Source organism: Aethalodelphis obliquidens, unplaced genomic scaffold (genome assembly GCF_003676395.1).
Source record: "Aethalodelphis obliquidens isolate GAN/ISIS:26980383/991018 unplaced genomic scaffold, ASM367639v1 scaffold7, whole genome shotgun sequence".
Classification (NCBI taxonomy): domain Eukaryota; kingdom Metazoa; phylum Chordata; class Mammalia; order Artiodactyla; family Delphinidae; genus Aethalodelphis; species Aethalodelphis obliquidens.
The window spans coordinates 1,301,149-1,318,337 of record NW_020837951.1 but is presented as its reverse complement, the minus strand read 5'-3'; the positions used below and the strand labels follow the sequence as shown (position 1 = coordinate 1,318,337).

Sequence of the window (17,189 nt, the reverse complement as noted above, 5' to 3'; positions counted from 1 at the left end):
CCACCGTGGGACCCCTGCCCAGCATCATCCCAGTGTCTGGGGGCTCCCGGTCCCCCCAGACTCTTGCTGCCGTCACCAGGGCTCCCTGCTGGGTTCAGGGTCCCGCCAGTCCTTGGTCCAGCCCCTCCCTCTTTCCTGCCCTCCAGGACCATCGGTGACCGCATGGGGGAGGCCAAGGCCAGTGGGAACCTGGGCAACACACTCAAGGTGCTGGGCCGCTTTGACGAGGCCGTTGTCTGCTGCCAGCGGCACCTGGACATCGCCCAGGAGCAGGGGGACAAGGTGGGCGGCGGCCCCTGACCTGTGGCCCTGTCTGGGTCTGGGATCGGAGCCGCAGGTGACACCACTCACAGCCCCGTGTGCTCTTCCCGTGGGACGACGGTCCCCTTCAGAAACGAGGGCACTTTGGCTCACACCGACGCTGTGGGGCTGAGGCCCGGGCTCCCATCTTCCACGTCAGCTCCCCTCTCCCCGACCTCCCCCCTGAAGCCACCAACACCCCCAGTCACTTCTGGGGCCAGAGGGAGACGGGGGTGGGGGCCGGCTCCGGAAGGAACCTGGCTGGACAGGCAGCACCGTTCGAGCAATGGTGGGTCCAGCTCTGCTGGACCCTTGACAGCCCTGCTCTGTGTCCTCCCCCCGTGGCCCTGTGGGGTAAGCATCCCTGCCCCTGTATGGGCGAGGAAACTGCGGCTGAGGTGACTGACTCGCCCCAGGCCGCCTCGGAGGTGGTTGAGCAGAGGCAGAGCCCTGACCCTTGGGGGTCAGAGAGGGGTGACCGGGAGGGGTGGGGACGCGTCCCTCCCTCCCCGTGACCGCTACCTTAGTGTCTAGACCTGGTGCTGCCACCCTCCAGGCCCTTGCCTTTGGGGCCTGAGGAACAGCGGGGGACCGTGGGCCAGGCGATGGGACACCAGCTCTGTGCGCAGGGCCTGAGCGGCCGGCTCCTCGGGGGCTGTGGCTTCGGAGACGCCCCCCCGCCCCCCACCAACCTCAGTGTCACCCACAGGTTGGGGAGGCGAGGGCACTTTACAACATTGGCAACGTGTACCACGCCCAGGGCAAGCAGCTGTCCTGGAGCGCAGCAAGGGACCCTGGGCACCTGCCGCCTGCCGTCCGCGAGACGCTGCGCCGGGCCTCTGAGTTCTACGAGTGAGCAGGCGGGGTTGTCCCCGCGTTCTGCACACGCGGGGACCTGGGTGGGCTCCCTCCTCACCCCCACCCGCCCTGTCCTCGGCCTGGCCGGCATAGGCTGCAGCTGAAAACCAGAGTCGGGGGCGGGGCGGAGGCTGACCCGAGCCTTGGAGCTCAGACGGAGCAGAGCCACCCTCCTCTGGGGGCACGACCCTGGGAGGGACTGTGTGGAGGCCACCCACTCAGCACCTTCTAGCCTGGGCGGGTGGGTCGCTGGGAGGGACACAGCTCAGAGAGACTCGGCCCCCAGGAGGAACCTGTCCCTGGTGAAGGAGCTGGGCGACCGGGCAGCCCAGGGCAGGGCCTATGGCAACCTGGGCAACACCCACTACCTGCTGGGGAGCTTCACAGAGGCCACAACCTTCCACAAGGAGGTAAGTGGGTGGCAGCGACGGGGAGGCCCTGACACAGGGTCGGAGCGAGACGGCCGGGGCTCCCCAGCAGCCCCCTCGCTTCGTCGGGGCTTGGGGCCGGGGCTCCCAGGGCTGCCCCTCTGGGCACATGGACGTCGGGCTGGCCGTGCTGGGCAGTGGGGGGGGGGGCAGCACCTGCCATCTGCATCGGACCCCGGGCTGCTCCGGGACCACCTGGGCCTTGTGTCCGTGTCCTCAGCGCCTGGCCATTGCTAAGGAATTTGGAGACAAGGCGGCAGAGAGGAGGGCTTATAGCAACCTGGGGAACGCCCACATCTTCCTGGGGCGCTTCGACGTGGCCGCCGAGTACTACAAGTAGGCAGCACCCTTCCCACGCCCACCGCCCAGCCAGGGAGAGGGTGGGCCCTGGGAGGGTGAGGGAGCCTGGACCCCAGGCCAAGGAGGCGCCCACCTCAAGCTCTGCCCTCCCAGCCTCCCCAGGGGCCGTGCGGGGGGTTCTGTGCCACCCTGGAAGGGCGACCGATGGAGCCCAGAGAGACGCCCCAGTGGGGTCCTGGGGCTGGAGGCCTCGGGGCCAAAGGGCTGCTTCCCCACCGCCCCCCACGTAGCCCTTGGAAAGGGGCGTTGGGGGAGCATGAGCTGTGCCCTAGCCCCCGTGGAGGGGAATACTGGAATCTTCCTTCCTGGGGTGACCCCCCGCCCCCCACAGGAAGACTCTGCAGCTGTCGCGGCAGCTCAAGGACCAGGCAGTGGAGGCACAGGCCTGCTACAGCCTGGGCAACACGTACACGCTGCTGCAAGACTACGAGCGCGCCGCCGAGTACCACCTGCGGCACCTGCTCATCGCCCAGGAGCTGGCCGACAGGTGCGTGCGGCGGGGACGCGTGGCTGCCAGGCCCACACCGGGGCCCCCGATCGCCCCTTCAGGCCCCTGGGCTGAGTAACAGCTGATTACAGTGGCCTGGGCTCGCCGGCCTGGGTCTGAGGCGCTGCTCTGCCGCCGACCGCCAAGGGACCCTGCTCGAGGCGGCCCCGCCTGCGCTCAGCCTCCCCCATCAGCTGGCCACACCGCCCACTGAGTGGGACCCGGTGAGACCAGTGGACGCTGGGCCAGCTGCTCGCAGTGACCCTTGGCGCAAGCTGGTTGGGGGGCTGTGCCCCGGTGCCCGCCCCGTTGCCTCCTTGAACACCCCCGTGCCCCCCTCTCTCCACGTCCGTGTAAACGGCAGTCTCTACAGAGAGACAGACCGCCTGGCCGAAGACGCCTAAACACACAGCCATGCACGTAGGTCTGGGGGCGCAGTGGCAGCAAGAGGGCCCAGAGCCCCAGGCCGGGGCCCCTCGCGGGTGGTGGCGGGGAGGCGTCTTCTAGAAGGCTGCTCTGCCGGGTGGCTTAACGTGGCCTGCAGTTTTTCTTTGGGGTGATGATGTTTTGGAACGAGATAGAGGCGATGGTCGTAGGTGGTAGACGAGCGCAGAGCCACCGAGTCGTGCGCTGTACAGTGGTTGAGTTTATGTTCCATTATTTACGGCTCCGTTTAAAAATTTATGACCAAGGGAATGAGGTCACTGCTGCTCAGGGAGCCACAGGGGTGAGAGCCTCCCCGGCCACTAGGGGGCAGTCAAGGCCACGCCGGGGACCCTGGACCACCCACGGAGCACCCCCCCCACACCCATCCCCAGTTCGTGATGGGCCTGACCACCCGGAGGCTGGGGGCTTGGGACGGCTGGACTAGTGGGCAGGCTGGCAGGCCTGGGGTGCAGACGTGGACTCAGTTTCCCTCCCCGGCAGAGTGGGTGAGGGCCGGGCGTGCTGGAGCCTGGGGAACGCCTACGTATCCATGGGGAGCCCAGCACAGGCCCTGACCTTCGCCAAGAAGCACCTGGAGATCTCCCAGGAGGTGAGCCAGGCCTGCCCTCCCCTCAGCCCCCAACCCTGGCCTTCGCCAGCGTTGGAGCCCCGCATCCCCGGAGTTGCCCAGCCCCCTCCAGGTGGGCTGGTGCCTCCGTGTGCTCTAGGCCCTTCCCTGGCTGTCGCCACCTGCTGCGAAGGGGCCCAGCCACCCCGTGACTCCTGAGACCTGGTGGCTGCTTGTCTGCTGTAGCCAGGGGGTCGGGAGGGGGGAGTGGGGGCCCGTTTTCCGCCCATAGAGGGTTAGCGTCACCTTTGGGCAGCCACCACCGGCTGCTTCTGTCTCCGACGGAAGTGTGCCAGGCTGGGCCATGGGATGCCTCTGCCCGACACCCAGGGTGGAAATACCTGCCAGGGGCAGCCCAGGGGCACAAAGGCACGGCCGCCCCTGGGGGATCTTCCCCTGGGACCCCTCAACCAGACACCTTCCTGGGGAAGTGGGCCTGTCCACCCAGGACCCTCCTGCTGGGGTCAGGGCAGCCCGCGATGGGGCACTCCAGGGTCGGCGCGGGTGAGCCCCGGCTCCCCGGCTCCCGGCCGGTCCCCTCCTCAGCCCTCACCCACCTCTAGGAAGCAGCCCCAGCGGCAGAGCCAGGTCACCTCCCACCCCAGCGCTCCCCAGACCCGCCACAGACAGCCCCAAGTCCACAGGCGGGCAAGGCCCTTAGGTGTCCTGGTGGAGGGGAGGAGAGCTCGCGTCAGGGGAGGTCCTGGCTTGGAAAAAGCCCCTCCGCCTGGGCCGCCAGCGGGACCGGCCCCTGCGTCCCTCTGAGCACAGGCAGGGGCCCTGGAACTCCACGTGGGGGGTCCCCCCACCCGCCTTACCTGTGGCTTTGCTCCTGGATAAGCACGTGGCCTCCCTGCAGGGAGGGTCCCCGCCGGGAGCCTGGCGGGCACGGGGCTGAGAAAGGTGCAGGCTGACTGCCCACGGGAGGGCCCCACGTGGCACGGCCGGACTGGGGTGTGAGGGGGGCTGTCAGGGGCACGTGAGGCTACCCCCACCCCCGGGACCCCCGCCAGACTCCACCTCTGGGGCGCAGTGGGCCTAGTGCCCTTGGAGACCCGGGGCCGTGACTGCCCCGTGGGAGTGCACGGGGGCCTCGCAGCCCACTAACCTGGCCCTGCCCGGCTGCAGATCGGGGACCGCAGTGGGGAGCTCACGGCCCGCATGAACGTGGCACAGCTGCAGCTGGCGCTGGGCCGGCTGTCCAGCCCGGCAGCCGCGGAGAAGCCAGACCTGGCCGGCTACGAGGCCCAAGGTGAGCTCCTGGGCTGGGCGGGGGGTGCCGCTCTCCCGTGGGCTCAGACCTCAGCCTGAGATGCAGGGGCCTGAGAGGGCAGGGGGGTGGCAGGAGGGCTGCCAGGGTAGAGGGGGTGCTGGCTCACGCTGGGGCCCAATGGGCTCCGCCCTGGAACAGGAGAATATTTAACAGAGCTGCTAGCCAAGGGAAGGGATCTCTCATATAACGTGTTGAGCCCCTGTCCCTGGGGCGTGTCAGCATCTGAGCCCCGTCGCCAGCTCACTCCAGAGCTCACAGTGGCATGGGCAAGTGACAGGGTGCTGGGGGCAAGTCGGGACGCTGAGATTGGAAGGTGCGGGACACAGCGCGGGCAAAGGGGCATTCAGGCCTGTCCTTCAGGTCTCTGGGGCAGTGGGGCCCTGGGGTTGCCCTGAACCCCCCAGGTTTCTCAGGCACGAGGAGGAGGGGGCCCCTCCCTGCCCCTCCCTAGCCACCCCACTCCTCTGGGGTTGAAGACCCCCCTCCAGGCTGGGGGCTGGGCCTGGGGGAGGGCTTCTTGTAGGGATGGAGTGGGAGGGGGCTGCTGGCAGGAGGGAGAAGCCAGGTCAGCCAGAGGCCGAGGGAGCCGTGAGCCAGGGACGCATCAACTGAGGCCCGCAGCTCAGCCACGGCTGCTGTGACGACCTCGTTCACGGGCTGCTGGTCGCCCTGTGTGGGTCAGTGATGCTACCCACACAAGGACAGGAAGTTCGCGGCCAAGCAAGTAGATCAATAAATGTGGGCGCTGGGGCAGGGGCCGCCCTGAGCTGGCCTCCCGCGCTGCTGGTGGGTACGGGGCAGGCTCTGGGCAGGGGTTAGCTGCTCCTCCCTCCCAGCCCACACAGTCCGCAACTCGTGGTTCTCGAGTTCTCGGAGAGTCCAGACCCAGGCCCCTCATGGCTGTGTTCCCGGGTCGCCCACCTTTCCCAACCTCCAAAGCCCCCAGGCCCGCCCAGGACGAGGCTGGGAAGCCATCTGACTGTGGTGTCAGGCCTCCGGGGTTCTGTGCTGTAACGCTCATGGATTTGTGACAACGGCCTGTCCTGGAAGAGGGTTCAGAGCCACACCCTCGCTCAGAGGCTGAGACGGAAGGGAGGAAATGGGCTGCCGGGACCCTCAGCCACCCTTGTTTTGGGGGTGCTGTAGCCAGTGGGGATGGGATGGAGTGTGGCCCCCTTCGCTCCCCACCCCGTCCCGGCACGTGCAGGCCAGTGTTTGCCCTTCCGGCCAGGGTTTTCCGAGGGTGGGCAGCTCCGCCCAGAGCCCCTGGCACGCCTGGCCCTGCCAGGCCACCCTCTGGGAGCCCCAGCGGCAGGTGGGGACAGGGCTGAGCCCGGCGTCTGGAAAGGCTCCCGCGGAGGCGCGGCCCAGCCCCGGGTTCTCCTGGTGTTTTCATTCTCCTTTGAGCTGAGGAAAGGGGGGCACATGGTGGGTGCGGGAACAAGGCGGCTTCTGTCCTCCCCACGCCGCCTCTTCTGCTCTGCCCCGGGCCCAGACCCTTCCCAGCCGGGGCCCCAGGAAGCCTCCTCCCACCAGGCTGCCGGCGCCGGGCAGCCAGCAGCCGCTGGGAAAAGGCCATCCTCCTGGGAGGACAGTGGCCGGGACGGCCTCCCGAGGCCCGTGGAGGCAGGTCTGGGGGCCCCGGCCCTGGGATGCAGCTGCTGGAGGTGGGCCAGCGCCCTGACTCTAGGCGGCCCTGGAGAAGAGCTCTGCTTGGAGGAGACCCCCGATCGGGTGAGCCCGGACGGGCAGGGCCTGTGGTGCAGGCCACGGCAGGGCTTTCTGCAGGGACAGCATCATTCCTTCATCCGTTCGTTCACTCGTTCTTTCAGGGGCGTACTGAGCGTGGGTGGTGGGCTGGCCCAGTTTCCAGAAAGCCGGGTGCCTGTCTTCTGGAAACTGTCCCTGGGGTGCGGGGGTGGGGGTGTTGCATATCCAGAGCCTGGCAGTGGGGGGCGGTGGGGGGGCGAAGGGGGCCAAGTGAGCCCCCGGAGGGCCCTTAACCAGCCCTGGTGGAGGAGCATCTCCAGGGGAGGAGGGAGGCCCTGGGCTGGGTCGGGGGCGGGAGGGAGCCGGTGGGCGTGACCGTTGTGGTGGGCGTGACCGTTGTGGTGGGCGTGGCTTTGTACCACAGGCGTGGCCTGTTGTGGGCGTGGCCTTGCATCACAGGCGTGGCCTGTGGTGGGCGTGGCCTTGCATCACAGGTGTGGTCTGTGGTGGGCCGTGGGCCTGGGTGGCCGGCACTTCGTGCACCTGGAGGACCCAGAGCCTGGCTGGGTTCAGCCCACGTGTTACCCTCACGGCCCTCGCTGCCCCCACCCCAGCTAAGAGGTCCCAGGGTGAGTCTGGGTGGGCGGGGCACCTCCCTGCCACTGCTGCCTGGGTCAGGGTCGGTCCTCCCAGGGTACTTGCTGTGCCCACCCTGCCCACCCCAGGAGGGCACCGGGCGGGGGCTCATGCTGGATGGAGGTCCCGCTGCGCCCCCTCGACATGGCAGCACGGTCAGCGCGTAAGATGGGGGAGTCGGCGCTGAGCCCCACGGGGCTGCCTGCTCGTCCCCTCTGGTGGACGCCTCTGCCTGCCTACAGGGTGTGGACTGCCCTGCCCCCCCCACTTGTGTTGCTTCTCAGTCCCTTCATCCCCTGTGCCCTGCTCAGGGCGTCCTGGGCCCAGAGCAGCAGGAGTCCCGGAACACCGCATCCAGCCGCCTTGGGAGGTTGGGATGTTCGTGGTGTGATGTCTGAGCGGCTGCTTAGGCTGCGGGCTCTGGCCCTGGCTCCGCACGTCCTGGTTGGCAGAGCAAGTGGCGACCTAGCTGTGCCTCCATGTGCCCATCTGGGAAGCAGGCCCGCTGGTCATCTTGGGAAGAGCACCTGGTGGGGACGGGCACAGCTCATGTCCCCAGGAGGGCTGAAGATGCAGACACAGCACGGCCCATCTGTGCATTCAGCAAGTGGCCTGCAGCCCACCCACGTGCCAGGCACCTGTGATGGACAGGTCAGGGCCACGGGGCCACAGGGGCCCTCATCTGTCCTTAGGTCTGACTCTTCTCCAGCCACTCTCAGCTGGACCCTGTGCAGGCACGCCTATGGCCCCGACTCCCCCTGTCCTGACCTGGCTCTACCCCTCTGGGCTCGCTGGCCTTGGCCAGGTGGTCACCCTCTCTTGAGCCCCTGTGTCCAAAGTCCTGGGAGGGTGGCTAGGACCTCTTATGCTGGCGACGGCCCGGAGGGGACAGTGAATGAAACTGCCCATGGGGCCTTACACGGTAGGCACTCGGTAAACGCTAGCTACTCATTCCACCATCCTTAAAGCACCTACTGTACGCTACGCCCTGTCCGAGCTCTAGGGCCACAGCAGTGATAAATGATAAACGTGTGGAAAGAGAATCACATGTTGCAGGTGCTTTGGGGGCTGGTTAGGAAAGTTGGGTGGGGCAGGGCGTAGCCATAAGTACAGCAGCGGGTGGCAGCTCGAGCCCCGTAACAGAACTCCGCAGACTGGGCGGCGTAAACCATGGACATTTACTTCTCACAGTTCTGGGGGCTGGATGTTAAAGAGCAGGGTGCCAGCGTGGCGGGGTTCTGTGAGGGCCTCTTGATCTACAGATGGGGTGGGTGGGGTGTGGGGGGAAGAGAGCGAAGGAGCTCTCTGGTCTCCTCATGTGGGCACTGATCCCATTGTGAGGGCCCCACCCTCATGACCTCAGCCGACCCTAATCACGTCCCCAGGCCCCACCTGCTGTACCATCACATTGGGGTTTGGGGCTTCAACATGAAATCTGGGAGGATGCAGAATATTCAATCCAGAAGCGACATTTGAGTGAAGACTTGAGAGAGTGGAGGGAGGGAGCCCTGAGCCTGAGAAGGAACCGCAGTCCTAGTGGAGGGAACAGCCGTGCAAGGGCCCTGAGGCAGGAGGGATCCCGCCAGGGAGGAGCCGTGGGCCCTTGAGTAAGCCCCGCCCTCACAGCAGAGGGGCCCTTGCAGGTCCAGCAGCAGAGGAAGATCTAACCCAGACCCTTGGGGCATCTCTCTGGCCCCTGCATGGAGAAGGGACCACGGGGCAAGGCTGGGCAGGGAGGCAGTGGGGCTCAGGGGCTCGGATTCTGGGTCGGCTCTGAAGGTGGAGCCGCCAGGAATAGGGAGTGGACATGAGGTAGGAGGCCGGGGGCACCAGGCTGGGCAGCTGGAAACCAGCGGGTTGGGACAGAGTATGTCGAGACACCTGGTGGGGACAGAGGATGACGAGGGTGCCGCACAGGTCAGGCGTGGTGCGCAGTCCCGGGGAAGTTTCCAGGCCTGACTCTCGGGCGGACGGGGCAGGAAGCCAGCCAGTGGTGCCTGAATGCCCCCAGTCAGGGCGGGCTCAGCTCAGGGGCCGCTGGAAGCGCTGGGTTCGGAACACGCTCTCCAGACAGAGGATGCATTTAGCCAGGCCCGGAGGGCCTTCCGCCCGCTGTCCTCATGGGCCGGGAGGGACCCGCCCTGCAGCCGGGCGCGGGCTGCGTCTCAGAGGGACCTTTCATGGTGGAGGGCCAGGCGGGGCGGGGCCCCTCGCTGGGGCGGCAGGAGCCGGAGCAGGGCTGTTGCAGGCCGGGGGTGGGGTGGGGTAAGGGCCGCCAGGCATGGGGTCCCCAGTCCTTTTGTTCAGGGCCAGTTCCTTCGTTTCCTTCTCAGAGCTGCCTTCCTCGTGCCGCTGGGGGTGGGCGGGGGGACCCGACCTCCTTTGCTCCTCTCCTTCACCTGTGGGTGGGCCGTGTGCCCCGAGGCTGCACCCCTCTGGCTCGGGGCCTGGCAGAAGCCTGCCAGCCAGGGGCTGTTTTCTTCGGGGTTGGGGGGGCAGCGGCAGGCCCGCACGACCACCACGGCCAAGCGGTGGGGACAGGGGGCCGTCAGCTGGCCTAGTCCTGGGGGAACGCTTCCAGGAACTGCCCGGCTGGCACCTGGTCGGGCCGCTGTGGCCACTCCTTCCCCAGCTCCCGGGACAGCAACCGCCGACGCCCCTCCGAGGATCACTGCATCCCCACCTCGGACTGGCACGTTTCTCGGCCTTAGGAGGGCAGGGGGACGGCGTGTGGCTTGCTCAGGGCCTGGGGCCAGGACAGGAGAAGAGCACGGCCGCCCTCGCCAGCCGCTGCAGGCCACCTGCCCAGTTAGTTCTTGTGAAGCTCTGCTTGTTTGGTTTGGGCCGGTCTGAACGCCCGAGCGCCAGACCCTTCTGGGGACCGTGTCCCAGGCAGTGGGTGTGGGCCCAGAACCCAGGCCAGGCTTGGGGTCGGGGGCCGGGTGGAGGGCTCCCCTCCCACCCCTCGAGGCCGCTCGCTGTGGCGCGTGCGCCTGACCGCAGCAAGGGGCTGGACAGGGCGGGCTCCGGGTCTGGCTCCCCACGCTGCACCGCAGGCGTGCACAGAGCAGCTTAGCTTCACGAGCGGAGCCGTGGGCGGTGGGCACTGGCGGTGGGGATGGAGAGCGAACCGTTGCATCCACGGCTGCAGCTTGCTGGGCGCCCGAGACGCACCAGGGGCCATGAGATGCTCTCCAGTCCCCCCGCTCTGCGGGCAGTGTGTCCGCCGGCACCATCTGATGGGGGCGTCGGTGGGGGGTGTGGAGGGGGCTGAGCTCCGCAGGGTGGGTGACCGGTCCAAGGCCAGTGGTGCCGAGACGCGACCCCCAGGGTGTCCACTGGTGCCGGAGGCCTCGGTCACTTTGCCCACTGTGCTTCCTGGCCTCGCCAGGCCCAGCCCCCAGAGGAGAGTTCACTCAGCCCGGCCCCCCCGAGGACCTGGGCTGCCGCGGTGTGGGCGGGGTGAGGGTGTGCGGGCACAGGGTGTGGGGAGCAGCTGAACCAAGGCTGAGGCCCGGGGCTGTGTGGACGCAGGAAGTGTATCTGAGGAGAGGGAACGGTGGAGGCGAAGGCGAGCGGGGAAGAGCCGGGCCCAGAGCTCAGGAGCTGAGCTAACGGGGGCCCCTGCGCCGTCAGCCCCACCTGGACGCCCGCGTGCTTGTCCAGTCGGGGGTGCGGCGCTCGTGCAGACGCCACGTTGGCCCCCACGTGGGCTGGGAGGTGGGAAGCTCGTGATCCTCAAGGCCCGGGGCCGGCGCCTGCTGACTGGGCCTGCTGCCTTGCAGGGGCCAGGCCCAAGAGGACACAGAGGCTGAGCGCGGAAACCTGGGACCTGCTGAGGCTCCCCCTGGAGCGGGTGAGTGGGGCTCAGGGTGGGCGGCCGGGGGCACGTGGGGCAGGTGGCAGCCAAGCGACAGCTGCCTGCGGTTAGAAGCAGAGCGTGGGCAGTGGGATACGAGGCTGGCGCGGTGTTTGCCGAGCTGCCAGCACCCGCCAGGGTTCCTGTCTGCGTCATGTCCCTGCCAGGGGCGACAGATGTGCCCCGTGCAGCCCAGGACCCTGGATGGGCCATGTGCCCAGAGAGGGCCCCAGGAGACCCCGCAGCACTGGGGGCTGCTCCCTTGCCTCTCACCATGGTCCCGCCACCCAGGCCCCCGGTTCCTTACATGTTGCAGACCCCCAGCGTCCTGGCTGGCCCCCATTTCCGCCTGCCCCCTCCTCACTCGGGCTCTTCTCCAGGGGGAAGCAGCGGGGGCTTGACAGACCCCAAACAGATTTGGGGGCCCCGGGGCCGCTCTGTACCTGCCAGGGTGGGTGCTGTGTAGCCCAGGAGCAGTGGCCTGGCCTCTTGGAGCCTCCAGTCCCTCCAGTGCACACTGGGTTCAGTTGTGGACAGCCACGGGGACCCACCGTGGGGACAAGGCTCAGCGCCGCCCACGGTCACCCATCGCTTAGTGTGGGCAGGTGGACATTTGGGGTGGTCCCCGCCCCGCCTCTCTCTGCCCCCAGGCTGCCCCCAGGCTGCCGGCAGCTCTCTCTTCCTCGGGCCCCGGAGCACCTCCGTGTGGGTCAGTAAAATGGGGCTGACTGCATCTGCTCAGCCCCTCTTGGGGTCCTGGGCTGGGGGGCGTTGGCGGCCCGGCCCCCTCCCACGCCCGGTCTTCCCCCCGCTCCCCAGGAGCAGAATGGAGACAGCCACCACGCAGGGGACTGGCGGGGGCCGGGCAGGGACTTGCTCCCCGCCCCCGTGAGGAGCAGGAAGTACCAGGAAGGGCCGGACGCTGCTGAGAGGAGGCCGCGCGAGGGTGGCCACTCTCCACTGGACAGCGCGGACGTCCGGGTGCAGGTGCCTCGCACGGTAGGCGACTTCTCCCCAGGGGCCCACAGGGAGCCGCGAGGGGCTCCACTGCCCATCCTGCACGGCATCCTACACGGCCCACCTGGAAGCCGGGCCAAGCCTCTCCGGGGAGCCGAGGTCATGGCCCTGGGCCGTCCCCTGGGACCTGGTGGGCACAGGGCCTGCTGAAAGCCCGGGGCACCCCGGGCAGGGACAGGGTTTACTCATCAGCTGGACGGGAGGCCTCGTGCTGGTGGTGGTGGGGCAACAGGCAGCCCAGGAAGGGTCTGCAGGACAGCTTGGGGGGTGCAGCTCAGGTCCTCAGGCCCAGCCAGCAGTCTCGTCCTGGGGACACAGTGTACAGACGTAGATAGACAGACGGGGTCTGGTGGACAGATGAGTGCGGATGGACGGCTGAGGGGTGGGTGGACTATAGTGATCGAGTAGACGGACGGGTGGGGGATGGAGGGACGCACCTGGTCTCTTGCTGCCTGGCAGTTGTCGCACGGTGCCCAGGAGCCTGGCTGGCTTCTCCAGGCTCTCAGGAGCAGGTCAGGTACGGGGGGACACAGGTTCAGAGGTCAGCCTGGAGCCCCCCATGCACAGAACACCTGCGTCCAAGCCTCCGAGAATTAGTCTGAAAAGAGTTCCCTCCAACGGTTTAATCAGCACCTTCCCCGCCTTTGAGGGGCGTGGGTGCTGTGCGGGGTATTCTTAGCCCCAAACGGCTGCTTTGCACCCGTCTTCCCGTGAGCCTGGGGCAGCCTCCGCTGACCCCATTTGACCCCAGCGCCACTGGATGGGCCAGAGGATGGCCAGAGTCTGTGTCCGGGGAGTGGGGTGAGCGGGGGAGGGCACAGGGGCCTGGGGAGGGGGACGGGATCCCTGCTCGGGGCAGGAGGCCCCGTCAGGCCCCTCCCCGACCCTGAGCCCAGGCAGTGCAAGGGTGTTGCCACCAGCACAGCGGGGGCTGCGGGATCTGAGGAGGGTGGCTGGGTGTGGTCTGAGGGGCCGGGCATGGGGAGCAGGGCTGGGCCGGCCCCAAAGGTCAGGGGGAGTCTTGGAGTCGGCCCAGCCAGAGAGGGTCTGGGCAGGGAAGGACCCCCGTCAGGGCACTGGGGAGCCACAGTGGGCTCTGGAGTAGGAAAGGCCTGCCCAAGGCCGAGCAGAGGCCTGGCCTGTGCTCATGGCCCCCACCGCCCGGCTTCACCCAAGACCATACTACCAGGTGACGGCGGCGTCCATACCCACACCCCATTGTTCATGCTGTGAAAGGGGGGCTGAGCGAGGGGGGCAGCGCCTGCACCCCAGATGCCTAGCCCCGCCCCCCGCCCCGCCCCGCAGCGGGGAGCGCAGAAAGACTTGTCTTTCTGATTCTCTCGCATCCCTAAGTCACACCAGCCTCCCCGCACGAGGGCTGTCTTGGAAGGCTTCCCAAAGAGGTGACGGAGGCAAAGCCGTACACCCCACCTCCCATCTGGGGGCCTCAGAGCCTTGGGCCCCAGAGGCAGGGCCCAGGGAGGTGAGCCAGGCCCCCCCGACACACTGCGGCTGCCACTGGCGGAGACCGGCGCTGCGAGAGCCCCTGCCCGTCCCGTCTGGGAGCTCTGGCCCAGCCGCGTCCCTGTAGCTGCAGTTCCGGGACCTCCTCTGCCAAATAGACGGCAGTCGAGGCTCAGGCTCGCCACGTGCGCCTCGTTTACAGCAGCCCTAAGGGGAAACCAAGGCTCAGGGTAGAAAGAAATGGCTTGAGGGCATCCAGCTAGGAACGCTAGGGCTGGGCTTCCTAGGCCAGGGTCAGCTCCTGGCACCCACAGGTCGGCCCCCAAAGAGAACACGTCAAGGTGTCGGGCCATGGTGGTGTCTTTGGAGAAAGTTCCTACGACAGGGTTCTGAGCCTGGCCCCAGCTGGAGGCCTGGACCCCGCTGGTGGGCTGAACCCCCGTGCCCACCCAGGCACCCGACAGGAGGCGTCCTCAGAGGGCCAGTCCCAGGCTGCTGGTGGTGGCCGTCTGTCCCCAGGGCTGTAATGGAAGGGGCCGGCAGCTCTGAACCCACTACAGAAGGGGCAGGACAGAGTGGGCCCTAAGAGGGGCCTCTGGTGTCCTCGTCCTGTCCTCACCTCTCTTGCCGGGACTACCCAGGTGCCTCAGGTGGTCGGCCCCTGCTGGCTCCAGGGCCGGGCTGACGCTGACTCCACGACCTCCCGGAGCAGGAAAGGGACACCCAGGCGGCAGCAGGAGGCCAGGGAGGGCACTGCAGCCGAGGGGCTTTGGTCTGGGGCCAGGCAGAAGCCAAGGGGGCTACTGTGTGATGCTGCGGCTCTGCAGGGGCAAGGGTGTCAGGCCACGCAACCATCGAGGCCCAGAATGGGAAAGGACACCGACCCGTCCGGCTCCTCTCCGGGCTGGGCAGGAGGCCGGGGCTGCTCTCAGAGAGGACGTGCTCCCCAGACAGGTTTCACCCCTCGCCCTGCTTCTGTGACTGCCCACAGGCTCTGTGCTCAGGGAAATCCATCTCCGAGTGTTTACGGAGTGTGTGTGTGTACGTGTGCGCGTGTGTGCGTGCGTGCGTGGCGCGGGTGGGCAGGGACGGGGCGGGGCCCTCGCCCTGGGTCCTATTTAAGCATCAAGCTAACAGAGCCAGTGGGTCTCTGCGGTGAGGCAGCGCCGGGCGCTGCAGTCAGGGCAGTGGCACAGGGGCCTCGGCGTCCTGCCTGGGCTCCACGTGGCCCAGCACCCAAAGTCACTTGGCTGCTGGCGGACAGGGCTGCGGATCCGCGTGGGTGGGGGGATCCCTAACACGGCTGGAGGCTCACGGCCTGTCGGAGCTGCACTTAGGCGGCAGAGCGCTCCTCCTGGGGGGCCAGGGCGGGTGGGTGGTCAGCTGGCGGGCAAGCGGTCAGCTTCCCGGCAGCCTCCCCCGGGCCAGTTCAGTGGGGGTGAGTCCCGTGTGTGGACCCGCACTCACCTGCCTTCGGACGTCCCCGTCCTGGGCAGCTCGGGAACCAGGGCAGCTGCAGCCCTGGGGAACTGGCCAGGCCGGCTGGAGGGGAGAGTTTGCACGACCAGGGCTGGCTCCTTCTTCCCGGGGAGAAGATGGGCTGAAACCTCTGCGGTGGGGCTGGAGTGAGCCTCGAGGAGTTCTGACCTCCGGGCGGAGGGAGCCCAAGTCCGGCAGAGGAGGGGGGCGGGAGCATGGGGTGGCCTCCAGGTCCCCTGAACGTGTCCTCCTGGGATTCAGGCCGGTGTCCTGAGCGAGGGGCGTGGGCCTCCCCCTGTGCCTGTGGTCCCAGGCCAGCAGTGCCCTGCATGAGGGGGCGCCCACCCTTCACAGGTGGCCCCGGGCTCGGGGAGGGTGAGAGCTGCCAGGCCCCGGGCCAGTCCCAGGTCTCAGGCTGGGATGGCTGTGGCGCAGTGCCTCGGGAGCCTGTCTGGACGACCGGTGGGGCCCTCAGCCCAGCCCTGGCCACGGTGGTGGTAGCGCCGTGAGAGGCCTACAGCAAACCCCCCTCTCCTTCAGGTGCCTCTCTTGAGCCCAAGTTGCAGCCCAGGGGAGGCTGGAGGAGTGTTGGGGACACGTGCGTCCAGTGAAGTGGGACCCCCGGGTCACACCTTTCCTGGGAGGGGCCTGGCTCCATTCACCTGGCCCATGGTTCACCTGGGAGATCCCAGCTGGGGCCAGATGCTGTGCTCACCCCACGCCTGGCGGAGCCGGGGGCCCCCAGCCTGTGAGCAGAGCCCACGAGCGCCTGGGGGGGGCACCTCTCCATAGACCCCACCTTGACGCTGGTCCCCAGCCACTCTGCCGGGCCTGCAGGTCCCCAGGAGGCCCGGACTAGGTGCAGCCCCCTGGCCAAGGCCCCTATGGGCCCCTGAGCACCGGCTCTCCCTTCCCTCCAGGTTTCCTGGGCACCACAGGAGAGCAGAGCCCTCAGGGGTGGATTTTGAACCCCCCGGCTCCGGCCTTGGCTCTGGGCCCGCCCTGGCCAGGTAGGGGGTGGGGAGGTGCGACCCAAGAGCCTGAGCCCGGTGGGGTCTCCTCCGAGCTGCCACCTGCCGGCACAGGTCGGTGGGACCACCCGCTCGGCTGCCCCTCCCTGCCCACGTCGGCCAGCGGGTCCTCCCGGCCTTCGGACGCCTCACTGCCCCAGGGCCTGAGTGCAGCTCGGAGCGGCCCTCACTGTGCTCTGGGAGCCCAGCCGGGGCCAGCTTCCAGGGCCCCAGTCTCCTCTGTGAAACGGGCTGGTGTTGGGTCGTCGGGAGCTCTGGGGTCACGCATTTCAGGCAGGGCTCTGAGCGACGAGGCGGCCGCCAGCCAGCCAGCCAGGAGATGCACGGGCCAGGGCTGGGCAGGGAGGGCCAGCTTCTGGCGGGGGAGGGAGTGGGGTGCCGATTAGCGCCCAGAGTGTCCTCTGGAAGCCACTCCATCTAGCTGTCAGCCCGCAGGGCCCTGTACCAGGCTTGGTGAGGCTGGCGCTGGGGGTGGGCCTGCTCTGGTCCTGCCCTCTGGGCAGCCCCTGAGAGACCACGCCCCCTCCATGGGGTGTGAACTGAGGCCACCCTGCCCGTTGGGACTCAGCCTGACCCAGGGACCTGGTCTCACCCTATCGCACCCACTGCCTCAGAACTGCGGCCCCTCCCCCCATTCTGACCCAGCAGTGGGACTTGCCCGGGTCAGCTGGCTTAGCCCAAGGTCAGCTCTCCCCTTTGCCCAGGCTGCCCACTTAATGTAACTTTTTCTTTTTTAATTTATTTTATTTTTTTGGCTGCGTTGGGTCTTCGTTGCTGCACACGGGCTTTCTCCGGTTGCAGCGAGTGGGGGTTACTCTTCGCTGTGGTGCGCGGGCTTCTCATTGCGGTGGCTACTCTTGTTGCAGAGCACGGGCTCTAGGCGCGCGGGCTTCAGTACTTGTGGCTCGTGGGCTCAGTAGTTGTGGCTCAGCCGCTGTGGCTTGCGGGCTCTAGAGCACAGGCTCAATAGTTGTGTGCACGGGCTTAGTTGCTCTGCGGCATGTGGGATCTTCCCGGACCAGGGCTCAAACCCGCGTCCCCTGCACTGGCAGGCAGATTCTCAACCACTGCACCACCAGGGAAGCCCCCAGGCTGCACACTTATGCTCACTGAGGGCATCTTCCAGAGCCCCTGTGGTCCAACCACCAACCCAGGGCCCCCAGCCTGGCGTCCTGGCTCTCCCCAGCCACCCAGAGCAGACCCTGGCCCACCACACTCCCGCCTCAGCCAGCA

General features: G+C 67.9%; 1 protein-coding gene across 4 annotated transcripts in view; it reads left to right on the top strand.

The window, feature by feature from the left end:
* The window catches only part of GPSM1 (G protein signaling modulator 1), a 30,478-nt gene that overhangs the window by 9,437 nt on the left and 3,852 nt on the right, over nt 1–17,189 (top strand). For 3 of the 4 annotated variants that reach the window (XM_027104281.1, XM_027104283.1, XM_027104280.1), the window contains exons 3-11: nt 147–282; nt 1,010–1,152; nt 1,445–1,568; nt 1,807–1,922; nt 2,278–2,433; nt 3,361–3,469; nt 4,616–4,739; nt 10,892–10,962; nt 11,785–11,964. In XM_027104281.1, the coding sequence (XP_026960082.1) occupies nt 147–282; nt 1,010–1,152; nt 1,445–1,568; nt 1,807–1,922; nt 2,278–2,433; nt 3,361–3,469; nt 4,616–4,739; nt 10,892–10,962; nt 11,785–11,964 (1,159 nt within the window). Of the gene's footprint in view, nt 1–146; nt 283–1,009; nt 1,153–1,444; nt 1,569–1,806; nt 1,923–2,277; nt 2,434–3,360; nt 3,470–4,615; nt 4,740–10,891; nt 10,963–11,784; nt 11,965–17,189 lie in introns of those variants that run through there. The other variant, XM_027104282.1, reaches the window with a different exon arrangement.